The following is a 16,479-nucleotide window of genomic DNA, read 5'->3' on the forward strand; positions in this document are numbered from 1 at the left end:
ACGTGGTGACGTGTGTCTGTAGAACAGGGTAGAAGGGACGTGGCGATTTGTGGCTGTGGAATGGGTAAAGGGACGTGGTGACGTGTGTCTGTAGAACAGGAGAAGGTATGTGGTGATGTGTGGCTGCAGAATGGGTAAAGGGACGTGGTGACATGTGTCTGTAGATGCACATGGGCTTCTCTGGGTGCTTTTGGGCAGGAAGTCTGCCCCAGAGGGGATTTTGGCACCTCTCTTTCCGAAGTTTCTGCCCCTGGTCAGATAAGAGAAGCTCTGAAAAAGCTGTTTTTTGAGTCTGTTGGATAGCAAATGTCAAAATAATTTTTTTATTTTTCTTTTTTAGACAGGGTCTTGCTTTGTCACCTAGGCTGGAGAGAAGTGGCATGATCTCAGCTCCCTGCAACCTCCACCTCCTGGGTTCAAGTGATTCTCCTGCCTCAGCCTCCTGAGTAGCTGGGATTACAGGTGCACACCACCACGCCTGGCTAATTTTTGCATTTTTTAGTAGAGACAGGGTTTCGCCATGTTGGCCAGGCTGGTCTAGAACTCCTGACCTCAGGTGATATGCCCACCCTGGCCTCCCAAAGTGCTGGGATTACAGGCGTGAGCCACCGCGCCCGACTATCAAAATAATTTTTATGCCACTGGGGTGTAATTCGGATCCGTCCAGCATGGCATATCGAATTCCAGTGGGGGTGCAGCGGCCCTTAGCATCCAGTCATCCTTGCTTGGTTTCTTCTCATGGGATAAGCTCACCAGTGCCCTTGTTGGCTCTGCATTTTGTGCCTAGTGAAACAGGGCCCTGTTCTCAATTCTGTGACTCTGCTGACCAGGCCCCATGGCTGCCCCTCCAGCCTTGTCATTCACCATAGTCGCTGCGGCCACCTGGTTTCTGATACCTCTGTGAAGCCTCTCACTTTGGAACCCTGTCTCCCTCTTGCCATGGTGATTGCTTCCCCACAAATCCAGTCGTTGCTTCAGACAGCCCTGGTGTACTGAAAGGGGCGACCGCAGGGCTGCCTGGTGCTGCTGTGGGTACCTTTCTGACCGGCATGCTCCCCATGCTTCTACTGTGTGTGTGTGTGTGTGTTGGGAGGGGGAGTCCTGGCCCCTCCTCTGCTGTCCCATGGTAGTTACGGTACTTCTCCCTTACTTGATAAGGGCCTCCTGTTAGTGCGTGTGCATCATCACTCCGTTCCTGCCAAATCCTGTGCTCAGGGGTCCTCCCAAATGGACACATTGTTCCTCAACCCGCTCCCTTGACAGAGGCCCTGAGTCCAGCACTCACAGCCTCCCCTGGCTGCTGAAACTGGCTGGCTACACCCCGCAGCTCCATGGGGTGGGTGGGTGTGTGGCCCTTTTCTCCCAGGCAAGGGCTTTGTTGGATATCACCCTGGTTATAGGCCTGGTGACCGGGAGGGAAGGTGGGAGCAGGTCCTATTGAAGATTAAAAGTGTATATATTTAAGGTGTACAGCATGATGTTTTGATACACGTATACATAGTGAACTGGTTACCACGGTCAAGCTAGTTAACGTCCATCTCTTCACATAGTTACCTTTGTATATGGTGAGAACACTTACAATCTCTCTGCAGACTTCAAGTATACAACACAGTATTGCTAACTATATTCCCATCCTGCCTTACTCACCTTAAAATGGAAACTTGGTACCCTTTGACCATCATCTCCTTATTCCCCTCACCCTCAGCCCCTGGCAAACACTTCTCTGCTTCAGTTCTACTTTTTAGATTCCACATATACTTGTGATCAAGCAATATTTTTCTTTCTGTGTCTGGCTTATTTACTGTACATCATATCTTCCAGGTCCATTTGTGTTGTCACAAATGACAAGACTTCCTTCACTTTTGAGGTTGAGTAATATTCCATTGTATGTCTCTGTATAGCACAATTTCTTTTTTCATCTGTTGACAAACGGATTGATTATGTATCTGGGCAATCATGAATCGTGCTGCAGTAAACATGGGAGTGCGGATAACTCTTAGCGACATTGATTTCATTTCCTTTGGATATATACCCAGAAGAGGGATTGCTGGATCGTATGGTAATTCTATTTTCAGTTTTTTGAGTAACCTCCATATGTTTTTCAGAATGGCTATGCCAATTTGTGTTCGCACCAACAGTATACAAAGGTTCACCTTTTCTCCACATTCTCCTCAATACTCATCTCTTGTCTTTTTGATAATGGCCATCCTGACAGGTGTGAGTGATGCCTTATTCTGGTTTTGATTTGCATTCCCTGATGATTGGTCATGTTGAGCAGCTCTTCACATACCTATTGGCCACCTGTATGTCTTCTTTGGAAAAAATGCCTATTTAAGACCTTAGCCTGTTTTTTATTTGGGTTATTTGTATTTTTGCTGTTGAGTTGAGTTACTTATGTATTTTGGATGCTAACCCCTTATCAGCCATACTGTTTGTAAATAGTTTCTCAGTCTGTGGGCTGCTATTTCGTTTTGTTTCTTTTGCTTTGCAGAACCTTTTTCATTTGGTGTCGTTCCTGTGGTTTATTTTTGTTTTCGTTAGTTGTACTTTTGGTGTGATAATCTTAACTGCCAAGGCTAATGTCAAGGAGCTTGTTTCTCTAGAGTTTTACAGTTTCAGGTCTTAATTAAATTAATTACTCTTAGTTTAAGTCTTCAGTCCATTTTGAGTTGATTTTTGTATATGGTGTGAAATAAGGGTCCAGTTTCATTCTTCTACATCTGGTTATCCAGTTTTCCCAACAACATTTATTGAAGGTACTATCCTTTCCCTGTGGTGTATTTTTGGCACCTTTGTCAAAGATTAGTTAACCATATATCTCAATTCTGTTTCTTTGGCTTGTGTCTGTTTTTATGCCAGTATGATACTTTTTACTATAGTTTCGTAGTATAATTTGAAATCAGGAAGTGTGATGTTTTTACCTTTGTTGTTCTTTCTCAAGATTACTGTGGCTATTTTGGGTCTTTTGTGGTTCCATACAGATTTTAGGTTTGTTTTTCTGTTTTGGTGGAAAATGCCATTGGGATTTTGATAGGGATTGCAGTGAATTTGTAGGTCATTTTTGATAGTATGGACATTTTGACAATATCACTTCAATCCATGAATATGGGGTATCTTTACACTAATTTTGTCGTCTTCAGTTTCTTTCATCAGTGTTTCATCGTTTTCAGTGTACAGATCTTTTAGTCATTGGTTATATTTATTCCTAAGTATTTGTTCTTTTTGATGCTATTATAAATTGGATTGTTTTCTTGATTTCTTTTTTAGATAGTCAATTGTTAGTGTATAGAAATGCTACAGTTTTTTTTATGTTGATTTTGTAGCCTGCAGCTTGACTGAATTTGTTGATTAGCTCTAACACTTATTTTATGGAGCCTTTTGAGTTTTCTGTGTATAGGACCTTGGATCTGCAGTGAAACAATTTTATTTCTTCCTTTCCAATTTAGATTTCCTTTTTTTTTTCTTATTTATTTATTTATTTTGACTAATTTATCTGACTAGAATTCCCAGTACTGTGTTGAACAGAAAAGGTGAGAGTGGGCATGCTTGTCTTGTTCCAGATCTTAGAGGAAAAACTTTCAGTTTTCTCCCATTAATTATGGTACTGACTGTGGGCTTTTCATAAGTGGTTTTTGTTGTGAGGAGGTAAGCTCCTTCTATAACTGTTTCGTGTAGAGTTGTTTCTTTTAAATCATGAATAGATGTTGGACTTTGTCAGATGCTTTTTCTGCATACCGTTGAGATGATCTTGTGGTTTTTATCTGTAATTCTGTTAATGTGTTCTGCATTGATTTGCCTTTGTTGAACCAACCTGGCGTTCCAGGGAGGAATTTCACTTAATCATGGTATATAGTCTTTTTGATGTAATGTTGAATTTGGTTTGTTAGTATTTTATTGAGGATTTTTACATCTGTGTTAATCAGAGATATTGGCCTGTAGTTTTCTTTCCTTCTGGTGTCTATGTCTGCCTTTGGTATCAGGGTGATGCTGTCTTCATAAAATGAGTTTCAAAGCGTTTCCTCTTCTCTTTTTTGGAAGGATTTAAGAAGAATTGGTAGAATTCAGTAGTGAAGCCATCTGGTCCTGGGCTTTTTGTTTGTTGGGAGGTTTGTGATTATTGCTTCAATCTCTTTATTTATTACTATCTGTTTTTAGGCTTTAGATATCTTCTTTGTTCATTCTTCATAGATTGTGTATTTCTAGAGATTTATCCATTTCTTCTGCATTATTCAGTTTGTTGGCATGTAAGTGTTTGTAATAGGCCCTTGTGATCATTTTTATTTCTGAGGCACCTATTATAATATCTCCTTTTTTATTTCTGATTTTGAGTCTTCTTTTTCTTCATTAGTCGATTTTATCTTCACCAACTTAGTTTTGTTGATTTTTTTCTATTGTTTTTCTCTATTTGATCTATTTCCTTCCTTATGCTAAACTTTAAGCTTAGTTTGTTCTTCCTTTCCTAGTCGTTGAGGTATGAAGTTAGGTTGTTATTTAAAGTCCTGCTTCTTTGTTAATGGAGGTGTTGATTGCTACAGAATTCCTTTTTTTTTTTTAAATTAAAAAAAGAGAGATGGAGTCTCACTATGTTGGCCAGATTTGTCTTGAACTGCTGTCCTCAAGCAGTCCTCTCACTTCAGCCTCCCAAAGTGCTGGGATTATAGATCTGAGCCACCACACCTGGCCCCCGACTTCCTTGTTAACACTGCATCACCCTAGCTTTGGTATGTTATGTACTGTTTCATTCGCCTTGAATACTTTTAAAATTCCCTTTTGATTTCCTTTTTTACTCAATGGTAGTTTAAGAATGTGTTGTTTAGTTTCCATGTATTTTGTCAGTTATCCTGTTTTCTTGCCGTTACTCTTTTATTTTTTTGAGACAGAGTCTCACTCTGTCGCCCAGGCTGGAGCGATTTCGGCTCACCGGAACCTGCGCCTCCCAGGTTCATACGATTCTCCTGCCTCAGCCTCCCCAGTAGCTGGGATTACAGTCGCCCGCCACCATGCCCAGCTAATTTTTTGTATTTTTAGTAGAGACAGCGTTTTCTTTTCTTTTTTTTTTTTTTGAGACGGAGTCTCGCTCTGTCGCCCAGGCTGGGGTGCAGTGGCCAGATCTCAGCTCACTGCAAGCTCCGCCTCCCGGGTTTACGCCATTCTCCTGCCTCAGCCTCCTGAGTAGCCAGGACTACAGGCGCCCGTCACCTCGCGCGGCTAGTTTTTTGTATTTTTTAGTAGAGACGGGGTTTCACTGTGTTAGCCAGGATGGTCTTGATCTCCTGACCTCGTGATCCGCCCGTCTCGGCCTCCCAAAGCGCTGGGATTACAGGCTTGAGCCACCGTGCCCAGCCAAGACAGCGTTTTCAACGTGTTGGCCAAGCTAGTCTTGAACTCCTGACCTCCAGTGATCCGCCCGCCTCAGCATCCCAAAGTGCTGGGATTATAGGCGTGAGCCACGGCGCCCGGCCTTCTTGCTGTAATTAATTTTAGGTTTATTCCATTGTGGTTGGAAAAGGTACGTGACATGATTTTGATCTTCTTAAATTTTTTATGACTTGTTTTATGACCTAACATATGATCTGTTCTGGAGAATGGATCACGTGTGCTTGAGAAAAATATGTCTTCTGCTGCTGTTGGGTGAAAAGTGTGTATGTCTCTGTGAGGTCATTTAATCTGGAGTGTTGTGTAAGCCTGCTGTTCTTTGTTTTTGTTACTGTTAAATTTCCTGTCTGGATATTCCATCCATTATTTAAAGTGGGGTATTGAAGCCTTCTATTACTGTATTTCTGTTTCTCCTTTGAGATCTGTCAGTATTGCTTTATATATTTAGGTCTGATGTGGGTACACAGATGTTTATAGTTGTTACGGCTTTCTGTTGAATTGACCCTTTTATCACTACATAATGACTTTTTTGTCTCTAGAAACAGTTTTTGACTTAAAGTCTGTTTTGTCTGAGATAAGTATAGCCATTCCTGCTTTCTTTGGGTTGCCATTCTCATGCTTGGAATATCTTTTCATCCCTTCACTTTCAGCCTGTATGTGTTCTTCACTCATAGGTGAGTTTCCTGTAGGCAGTATACTGTTGAATCATTTAGCTACTCTCTATCTTTTGATTAGTGAGTTGAATCCATTTTTATTCAAAGTCATTATTGATAGGAAAGGATTTCCTTTTTCCATTTTGTTAACTGTTTTGTCTAACAGTTCTTTTGTATGTCTTTGTCTGTTGCTGTCTTCATTTGTGTTTTGTTGTTGTTTTTGTGTTAATGGTCTTTGTTTTCCCTTTTCTTTTCCTTTTGTGTAACTTCCGTAGTCATTACCTGGGACTTACATAAAATACAGTTGTCTGTTTTATGATGGCAACTCACCTTCACTTATATGCTAGACCTCTCAGCTTTTACCTCCCCCTTCTACATGGTGTGCAGTTAATGCCACCATTCACAGCTATTTATGTAATCGTTAACATAATTTGTTATTTATTTATTTATTTATTTATTTATTTATTTATTTATTTATGAATGACAGAGTCTCGCTCTGTCGCCCAGGCTGGAGTGCAGGGGCACAATCTCAGCTCACTGCAACCTCCGCCTCCAGGTTCAAGTGATTCTCCTGCCTCAGCCTCCTGTGTAGCTGAGACTACAGGTATCTGCCACCACGCCTGGCTAATTTTTGTAATTTCAGTAGACCATAGGGTTTCACCATGTGGCCAGGCTGGTCTTGAACTCCCGACCTCAGCTGATCCACCTGCTTCAGCCTCCCAAAGTACTGGTATTAACGGGTGTGAGCCACCATGCCCGGCCAATTTATTGTTATTTTAAATATTTTTGTCTTTTACCTTTTTTTCTTCTTTAGGACAAGGTCTTACTCTGTTGCCCAGGCTGGACTGAAGTGCAATGGCTTGATCATTGGTCACTGTAACCTCAGACTCCTGGGCTCAAGCAGTCCTCCCACCTCAGCCTCCCAAGTAGCTGGGACTACAGGCTTGTGCCACCACGCCTAGCTACTTTTTTTTTTTTTTTTAAGTAGAGATGAAGTCTTGCTGTGTTGCCCAGGCTAGTCTAGAACTCCTGAGCTCAAGTGCTCTTCCCACCTCAGCCTCCCAAAGTGTTGGGATTACAGGCATGGGCCACCGTGCCTGGCCTCTTTTAACTTTTATAATGGAATTAAAAGTGATGTATCTACCACTGTTAGGGTAATACAGTATTATGTTTGTGTCTGTATATGTCCCTTGACCAGTAAGTTTCATACTTTTTATGCTTTTGTGTTGCTATTTAGTGTTCTTTTGATTCAGTATGAAGAATTCCTTTTAGTCATTCTTGGAAGGCAGGTGCAGTGTTGATGAACTCCCTCAACTTTTGTTTGTTTGGGAATTTTTTTTTTTTCCCTCTGTGTTTCTGAAGTATTGCTTCTCCAGATATAATGTTCTTGGAACATTATATCTGAACACCCATCTGAAAGGAAGGGTTTTTTTTCCCTTCCTTTGACCGTTTTGAATATATCATCTCATTTCTTTCTGGTCTGAAGGTTTCTGCTGAGAAATCTACTGATGAGGGTTCCCATGTATGTGATGAGTCACTTTTCTCTTGCTGCTTCCAGAATTCTTTTTGTCTTTGACAATTGGATTATATGTGCCTCGGGGAGCACATGTCATCTTGAGAGAGAGGACTCTGTATCGTCTAAATAGGGGGCCAGCAGGGATGCTGGCCCTTAGCAGGGAGGGGAGCCCTCTTATGTAGGCTCAGAGAATTTCAGGTAATCAGTATCTGAGGTTCTCCAGGCCTAGACGTTTGTATGCCACGAGTCACAGTCTCTTTCCTTCCCATCTAGGGTCTCACCTTGGCCTTGCAGCCTTCTTGGGTTGGGGGTTTAGCTTGCCTGGCAGCCAGTCATTTCTGGTCCCGGCCCCTGGCTGCCAGAGAGCACAGCTCAGTGCCCTTGGCTTTTGGTCACACATTGCTGCTTCTCAGCCTTCTTTGTCTTTTTCCTAGACCATCTGCAGAGCTCAGCGCAGCCGCCACCCCCTCGTCCTTACACTTCCCGCCTCCATGTTCACAACACATCACCTAGTGGGTGCCCTCCCACTGGTCCCCAACATATGGCCCCACCTCTTGCCTTCTTGAGCTGCTCTTGGCACCACCTCCCATAGGTTAGTTCTCTGGGAAGCAGCCTTAGAGACAGAGTCACTGTTTGGGGTTGACCGTTTGGGAGAGAGGTGGGTGAGCAGGCATGGGCTAAGAAAGGGAATGGCGCCCACGCCAGGCTCAGCACCTCCCCTGACCCCCAGGGGCTGGGGCTGAAGGGACCCGCCAGAGCAGGTGCCCACGTGCTGGGCCTAGATAAGCGCCCTTCTGACCCTGCCTCGGCCCCTCGCTGACTGGGTGGCTCTTTGGAGCTGAGCCCCAAGCCTTCTCCCAGGAGCCTGGGTGGTGGGTGTCTTGTCTAGCACCAGGATTAGTGAAGGTGGCATGTGGTTTTGGAAGCAGCTCACCAGTGGAGGACTTTTGTGCGGGTGCTAGACGATGACCAAGACAGAGCCCATCAGCTGGGCTTACGTTTCCTCTCAGTTCTTCTTATGTGTGTTGTGTCTTTTAATTTTAGTATTTATTTTGGTACAGTATTTGTAGTACTTGTTATTATAGAATACATTTGTTAAACTTGAAACCAGTTTTTTTTTTTTTTGGCAGAAGTTTGGTTTCTAGAAAAGGTTGAGTTGGTGCTTATAAAAGCTGCAGGTTTTTTCTGTGCTTTCAGTTAGTGTTGTAAGTAACGATGCAAAAACACTATTTCTGCAGCTAAAACAGTGTTACACCAGAAAAGCAGCCGGCCTCCTGTACCTATCTCCAACGCGACCAAACGCAGTTTCCTAGGCAGCCCTGCTGTAGGGACCCCGGCTGACCTGCAGCCCCCCGCGCAGCTGCCGGCGGAAGGCTGTCACAGGCACTACCTGCACCCCGAAGAACCTGAATACCTGTAAGTCTGTCTTTCTGCTTTCAGAATCAGTTCACCATCTTGTGTCCCTTTTTGTGTTAGTTTAAAATATTCATTGAAGTTACCTTTTTTAACATAAGCAATTTGTAGTAGCTTATGAAAGATTTTCTTTCTGCCACTGCCCTTCTGGCCACTCGGTCCCCTCTCCAGAGGCCAGGAATGATACTAGCAGGAAATTCCTTCGAGGATGTGTACCTAATTCTAACATTGTTTATGGAACAGGTGTTTTTCTGTTCTCTTTTCCACCATGTGTTACACTGTTTAAGAAATGATCTAAAGATTAGAAAGTTGAATTGACAGTTTAGATGTGCTGTTTATGGTCTGATAGACAAAGAGTGAAATTCTCTTGCATTTCAAATATTGTGAAGTCTTCAAAGAAGAGTATTCGTTTACTTCATTAAGTTCGGGGAAGAATTAATTTGATTTGGTGAAAAAGTTTATAGAGCTGCTTAAAGGCTAAACAACTCTAGAAAAAGAGTTGTTTAAAAAGAGTTTTTTGGAAAACGAATTTTCATCACGAAGACCTAATTTGGATAACCATATCTGAGATAGATTGACTGTCCCAGAACTGGGGGAGGGGATGCAGGAACCTTCCCTTGGAGTAAGAGTGAGCTTTATGTTTCGTGTGCTAGGAGGGCCCACAGCTGATTCCAGCCTGGAGCCAGTTAGCACACCTAGAGTGGATAAACATTGTTAGCATGTGGCGATTTAAGATGAAAACACTATTTAAAAGTGATTTTAAATAATTCACATAAATGAATGGTTCAGTGAGACAGCATGGCGTAGAACGAACTCATTTGTTTCAAGTTGTTTGAGAGGAGCTAAAACCAGCAACCGTGTTGAGGGTTGGGATGCCGGGGCTGCCGGAGCCAGGAAGAAGGAGTTGAGAGGCCCTTGTGATACAGGCAGTGAGGCGGGTGCACAGCCAGGGGTGGCGCTTAGCTGAGGGAGGGGTTTGGATGTGTTCTGTGTTGGGGGGCTTTGAGACTGGTGTGTGTCCCCAGAGCTCAGAGCAGAGGTGGGGCGGTAACTCCGTGCCCGTGGGCACAGGCGGGGTCACTGAGTGAGGAGAATGCCTCAAGGCTGAGCCACCCCTCACATGGGCCAGCGCAGACACTTGGCATCCTTTCTCTGGTCTTTGCGTGTCTGTTGTTGAGCCCAGTGTATGTGTGTGTGTGTGTGTGTGAGCACAAGAAGCTGGTGCCTGTGTACACACTGCTCTGTGACCTGCTGTTTGCACCCAGCAGCCTGTGGTGAGAATTTTCCCACTTGGTGCATCCTCCTCTGCCACAGTTTCAACAGCTACCCAGTCTTTCACGTCACGGGTGTGCTGTGAGCGTCCGCTGTCCCCACGGTGTCCAGGCTGCAGGGTTTGCATTGTGGCCCTGACACAGGTCCCTGTGCCATTCATGCTCTGCCCAGCTTCCCCGGGCTCCCTGCCCTGAGCCCCTGTCTCTGCAGCCCTTTCGCGTATGTGCTCCTGCACGCGTGCTCTCACGGTGTCTCTGTGGTGTCTGTGTCCTGACTCTGGTGTCCTCTGTCCGTCTTTGCCTCTTCAGGCCTAGGTGTGCTAACTCTGGTCCAGGGTGCTGAGCTGTCCCCTGCGATTTCCCCAGCCTGTCTGCACCTGGCAAATTATCCCTTTACCAAATTCTCCCCAAAGTGAAACAACCAAGATAGCTGCCCTGCAGTGCGAGTGTGCTTGTTTCTCGGGAGCTGGTGCCTGTAGGGTGGCAGGGCTGCTGGGTGCTGGTGTCACGGGTGTTTCTCTGTCAGAACTGTGCGGTCCGCACACATGTGACCTCGGCCTTTCCTGCACGTGCCATTCTTCCCGGGATTGAGGCCCTCACACCCGTGCCTCTGTGTGCTCCTCTCATCATTCTTTCCCTTAAGCTGTAAGCCAAGGAATGGTAAAGGTGTGAGTGATTTTAGAGGTTTTTATAGATATTGCCATATTGTCCTCTAAAAATGTACATTTTTACCCTCCCACCCGCAGTGTGGGAATGTTCATGCTGCTGTCTGTGATGAGTTTAAGTTACTCATCAGTATCTTCAGAGTTGTGGCTTAGTACAGTGGGCATCATCCTTGTGGTCTATTTTATCTCTGAAGTTCTCTCTCTCTAATTTTTTTATTGAGACAGTAATGTGCATTTTTGAAAACTGTTGCTTGTCAAAGGATCCCTTTTTCTTTTTACTTTTGCTTATCTCAAAAAATCACTCTAATTGCATGCTTGGGTTTTGCTTTTCCCGTGGGAAGCTGGTTGTGTTGTAGACACACCGGAGAGTCGGTGTGCCCCTGTTCACGGTGTGTGGATGTCCCTCCCAAGTTGGAAGTTCCTGGTACTCTTGGCTCATTTTTCCCGAACAGTCCGAGTTTCTCAAAACTTGGTGTGAATTCAGGATGGTCCTGTTTATTCGTGCATTTGCTGTTGCCCTTGAAGTTTGATAAAGGAGGGATTTTCCCTGTAATTCTTTTTCCATTTAGTGGGAAAGGAACTGCTGCCTTCAGCCCATCCCATCCTTTATTGCCGCTGCGACAGAAACAGCAGAAATCCATACAGGGAGAGGACATCCCCGGTAAGAATGTTGTTTCCTCCTCGTCTTTTTCCCTTAATTTCTCGTGACTATAGATTAGTAAAATATTTCTCAAAATTAACTCATTTTATTCTGATGTAGTGATTTTTTTGTTTTGTTTTGAGATGGATTCTTGCTCTGTAACCAGGCTCCCTGGTTCAAGCGATTCTCCTGCCTCAGCCTCCCACGTAGCTGGGGTTACAAGCACATGCCACCATGCCCAGCCAATTTTTGTATTTTTAGTAGAGACAGGGTTTCATCATGTCAGCCAGGATGGTCTCAATCTCCTAGCCTCGTGATCTGCCCACCTCGGCCTCCCAAAGTACTGGGATTACAGGTGTGAGCCACTGTGTCTGGCCAATGTAGTCATTTTAGTTAAGACTGTGGCCAGATAAATTTTAACTTGTGTTGATGTAGCTCAGAATTTATAGTCTTGCAGTGAAAATATTGTTGACAGCGATTACTTTCTGTGTAGTAGACACAGAGTAACTGCGACATAAGCAGGAGCTCACTCATGCTGAAGCTCTCTCACAGTTGTGGTTACTTCGTTGGACCGGTCACTGTTGAACCTTGTGTTACCATCAAAATGTGGGACAAGTGCGTAGTTTTGCCTCTCTGCTTTCCGTGAGGCCCTTCTAGTGTACTAACTTACGAGGCATTTTTCTGGAGAAATGGTCATACTGAAAGAATTTCGAGTGATAGAAAATTGGTTACTTAACACTGTCTGTTTCCTCTGAACTGCAGATCAGCGACATCGATCGAATTCTTTGACCCGAGTTGATGGTCAGCCTCGAGGAGCAGCAATAGCATGGCCAGAAAAAAAAACCAGGTGAGTCTCTGTTTCAGCGATGTTTCTCTTTGGAATGTTTTTTATACTAAACAGCAGTTCTTAAGATGCCACCCCGACTCCCTGAGGATCACCGAGACCCTTTTAGGGAGTCCCTGCGACCAGAATTATTTTTATAACAACACTAGAAGTTACTGCCTCTCTGCAGCCTCACGCTTGTGAGTGTGCCGTGGGATTTTTCGGAGTCTGCACGCCATGTGGTGTGGCAGCAGGTGGAGTCAGGTATGAGGGTCCAGCCAGATCCCAGAGCTGTACAGGCGTCAAATAGTGCCTGCCCTTACACTGGAAACTTCCCTTCTGGAGAATATAGTCATTTGTCATGGAATGGACTAATTACTGTAATTTCAATCAGTGTTTAGAAAATGTCTGAGCTTTAATTTCTAGGATGATAAATAGAGATTAATACTGATAAATAGAAACAAAAGCTCTTTGGGGTCCTCAGTAATTTTTAAGGGTATCAGGAGGTCCTGGGACTAGAGTGAGAATCACAAAGCTGAAATGATCTCTGATTTTCTTCTGCCTTGCGGAAGAATGAGTTTAAATCTCCTGCGTATGAGAGGCATATTCTCGTTGCGTGGCCGGCATTCTCACCCACCGGTCCGTGTTGGGGGTCTCTGGTGTATACAGCAGCGCACCCAGTGGACCTTTCCTCTGTTTCAGGCCTGCGTCCCAGCCAACACCTTTTGCTCTCCATCACGCTGCGAGTTGTGAAGTGGATCCCAGCTCTGGCGACAGCATCAGCTTGGCCCGCTCCATCAGCAAAGACAGTTTGGCATCCAATGTTGTTAATCTGACCCCACAGAACCAGCCACACCCCACGGCCACGAAGACCCCTGGGAAGAGCCTCCTGAACAATGTCAGTATCGAGGATGAGGAAGAGGAGCTTGTGGCTATCGTTAGAGCAGACGTAGCTCCCCAGCAGGCTGACCTGGAGTTCCCCAGGGCCTCACCCCGGGCCTCAGGCCTTATAGCAAGTGCCCGGTCTCCCCAAGGACAACTGGACACCTCAGAAAGTAAGCCTGACAGTTTTTTCTTGGAGCCTTTGATGCCAGCGGTGCTTAAGCCAGCGAAAGAGAAGCAGGTGATCACCAAGGAGGATGAACGGGGGGAAGGGAGACCGAGGAGCATCACGTCCAGGAGGCCCAGCGAGGGCCCCCAGCCTTTGGTACGAAGGAAAGTGACTGGCAGTCGTGACTTGAATAGGACTTTTACCCCAATTCCATGCTCAGAATTTCCCATGGGCATCGACCCCACCGAGACAGGACCGCAGTCCGTGGAGACCATGGGAGAGGTGTGTGGGGGGCCTCTGGCCCTTGGCGGATTCGATCCATTCCCCCAGGGACCATCCACAGATGGCTTCTTCCTCCATGTAGACAGGGCTGATGAGGACACTGAGGGAAGGTTATATGTTAGTTGTTCAAAAAGCCCCAACTCCCACGATTCAGAGCCGTGGACTCTGCTCAGGCAGGATTCTGACTCGGATGTGGTGGACATAGAGGAAGCCGAGCATGATTTCCTGAGTGAGGCCCATCCTGTGGTTTTCAGCAGATATATCGGGGAGGAAGAGTCGGCTAAACTGCAGGAGGACATGAAGGTGAAGGAACATGAAGACAAAGATGATGCCAGTGGCCGCTCGAGCCCTTGCCTGAGCACAGCGTCTCAGATGAGCAGCGTCTCTGTGGCGAGTGGGAGTGTGAAGATGACCAGCTTTGCAGAGAGGAAGCTCCAGAGACTCAACAGCTGCGAGACCAAGTCCAGCACCAGCAGCTCCCAAAAGACCACACCAGATGCGTCCGAGAGCTGCCCGGCCCCTCTGACCACGTGGAGGCAGAAGAGGGAGCAGAGCCCGGGCCGGCATGGCAGGGACCCCGCCAGCCTCCTGGCGTCTGAGCTGGTACAGCTGCACATGCAGCTGGAGGAGAAGCGCAGGGCCATCGAGGCCCAGAAGAAGAAGATGGAGGCGCTGTCGGCAAGGCAGCGCCTGAAGCTTGGCAAGGCTGCGTTCCTGCATGTGGTGAAGAAGGGCAAGGCCGAGGCTGCCCTGCCCATCAGGCCGGAGCACTTTTCAAAGGAGTACTCTCAGCACAACGGGGAGGACTGTGGGGATGGCGTTTCCAAAACTGAAGACTTTCTCGTGAAGGAGGAGCAGAGAGAGGAGCTCCTTCACGAGCCTCAGGATGTGGACAAAGAGAGCCTGGCCTTTGCTCAGCAACATAAAGCAAAAGACCCTGTGGCTCTGCATGAGCTGGAGAGAAATAAGGTGATCTCCGCCACCCTCCTGGAGGACACCGTTGGGGAGGTTGTCGACGTGAACGAATGCGACCTTTCCATCGAGAAGCTCAACGAAACCATCAGTACGCTGCAGCAGGCCATCCTGAAAATCTCTCAGCAGCAGGAGCAGCTTCTCCTGAAGTCTCCCACAGTCCCAGTGCCGGGCTCTAAGAGTAACTCGCAGGACCACAAAGTGAAGGCACCAGTCCACTTTGTGGAGCCACTCTCTCCTACGGGCGTGACTGGCCACCGCAAAGCCCCCCGGCTGGGTCAGGGCCGGAATTCCCGTTCCGGAAGGCCGGCGGAGCTGAAGGTCCCAAAAGACAGACCACAGGGCTCCTCCCGAAGTAAAACCCCAACACCCAGTGTAGAGACGCTCCCGCACTTGCGACCCTTCCCTGCCAGCAGCCACCCTCGGACGCCCACGGACCCTGGCCTGGACGGTGCCCTGGAGCCCAGCAGTGACCCACATGGGAAGTGTCTCTTCGATAGTTACAGGCTCCACGATGAAAGCAACCAGCGGACACTTACTCTGTCCTCTTCCAAAGACACCAACATTCTTTCGGAGCAGATGAGCCTCAAAGAAGTTCTGGATGGGAGTGTGAAGGAGGCGGGGCCCAGCTCCTCAGATGTCTCGGGAAAAGAAAGCATCCCCGTGGAGGAGCCTCTGAGGAGCAGGGCCAGCCTCATTGAAGTGGACCTCTCGGACTTGAAGGCCCCCGACGAGGACGGGGAGCTGGCAAGCCTCGATGGCTCGGCGGACCTCATCAGCGAAGGCGACCAGAAGCCGGGGGTCGGCTTCTTCTTCAAGGTAAGGGATCAGGATCAGTAGCATCTGTTTCAGGCACTCGTGATGTGTTGCCACCCTACGTGATTGTGAGTGAGTTAGAAAACAAAGACCTGCGCCAGGCTGGCCAGCCGTTCCCGTAAGAGGCCAGGGGATGCGTGTGTTTAGCTTTGTGGGCCACAGAGTCTCTGTCCCGGGGACTCCACTTGGCCAGAAACAGTCCAAGGCAAGCGAGCGTGACGTGGCTGAGATGACTTTGTTATGAGCCCTAAAACTGGAATTTCATGTGATTTTCAACATTGTTTGTTTTGCTGGTTTTCCAGTCAAAACCCTGTTGTCGCCCCGTCCTGCCCCAAAGTGTGAGAAGCATTCATCGTTAGAATGCTCTGGCGGTGGCCAGGCCTGGCCTGTGGGCTGAAGTTTGCCAACCTCTGATATAGCAACTTCAAAAAACATTTTTTGTATGTCTTTCTTGTAATCTTTTTCCTTAGAGATGAAGGGAAGCGTAAACTGAACTGTTTTAATAGTGCATCATTTGATGTTTCGCTGTGACGTTTGTCATCTTCTAAGATGATAAGACCATATTTTTGTTGTAGCTTTTCAATGTTGAGACAGATGTTGATACACAGTTACGGTATTGGGTGCAGTAATGTGCTGTACAGGTCTGTGGCCTAGGAGCAGTGGCTGACCTCGCCGAGGCCTGTGGGGGGCGCTGCCAGCCGGGTGCGCACACACTCCATGATGCTCACAGGACAGCGAAGTCGCCTAAGGACCTATTTCTCAGAATGTTTTCTCTCGGCAAGGGACACGCAACTGTTTCTGCTTTGCCTCCAGGCAGTTATGAATTTGACTGAGAGGATACCAGATCATCAGGCGGATCTTAGCAAAAGAGGCAAGCTTTATTTGGTGGTTGCACTTCTGAAATGTAAACAAATTAGTGACCAACTTCAGTATTCTCTTTTTTGCTTTATTTTTTGGACAGAATCTGGCTCTGTCGCCCAGGCTGGAGTAAAAGGGCATGA

The 16,479-nt window shown here is 46.5% G+C and overlaps 1 protein-coding gene across 2 annotated transcripts in view; it reads left to right on the forward strand.

The window, feature by feature from the left end:
- The window catches only part of CAMSAP1 (calmodulin regulated spectrin associated protein 1), a 98,492-nt gene that overhangs the window by 70,363 nt on the left and 11,650 nt on the right, over positions 1-16,479 (forward strand). For both annotated transcript variants that reach the window (XM_023227645.3, XM_023227646.2), the window contains 4 exons: positions 8,784-8,961; positions 11,464-11,555; positions 12,297-12,381; positions 13,060-15,481. In XM_023227645.3, the coding sequence (XP_023083413.1) occupies positions 8,784-8,961; positions 11,464-11,555; positions 12,297-12,381; positions 13,060-15,481 (2,777 nt within the window). The remainder of the gene's footprint in view (positions 1-8,783; positions 8,962-11,463; positions 11,556-12,296; positions 12,382-13,059; positions 15,482-16,479) is intronic.

This window comes from Piliocolobus tephrosceles, chromosome 14, assembly GCF_002776525.5.
Source record: "Piliocolobus tephrosceles isolate RC106 chromosome 14, ASM277652v3, whole genome shotgun sequence".
Taxonomy (NCBI): Eukaryota; Metazoa; Chordata; class Mammalia; order Primates; family Cercopithecidae; genus Piliocolobus; species Piliocolobus tephrosceles.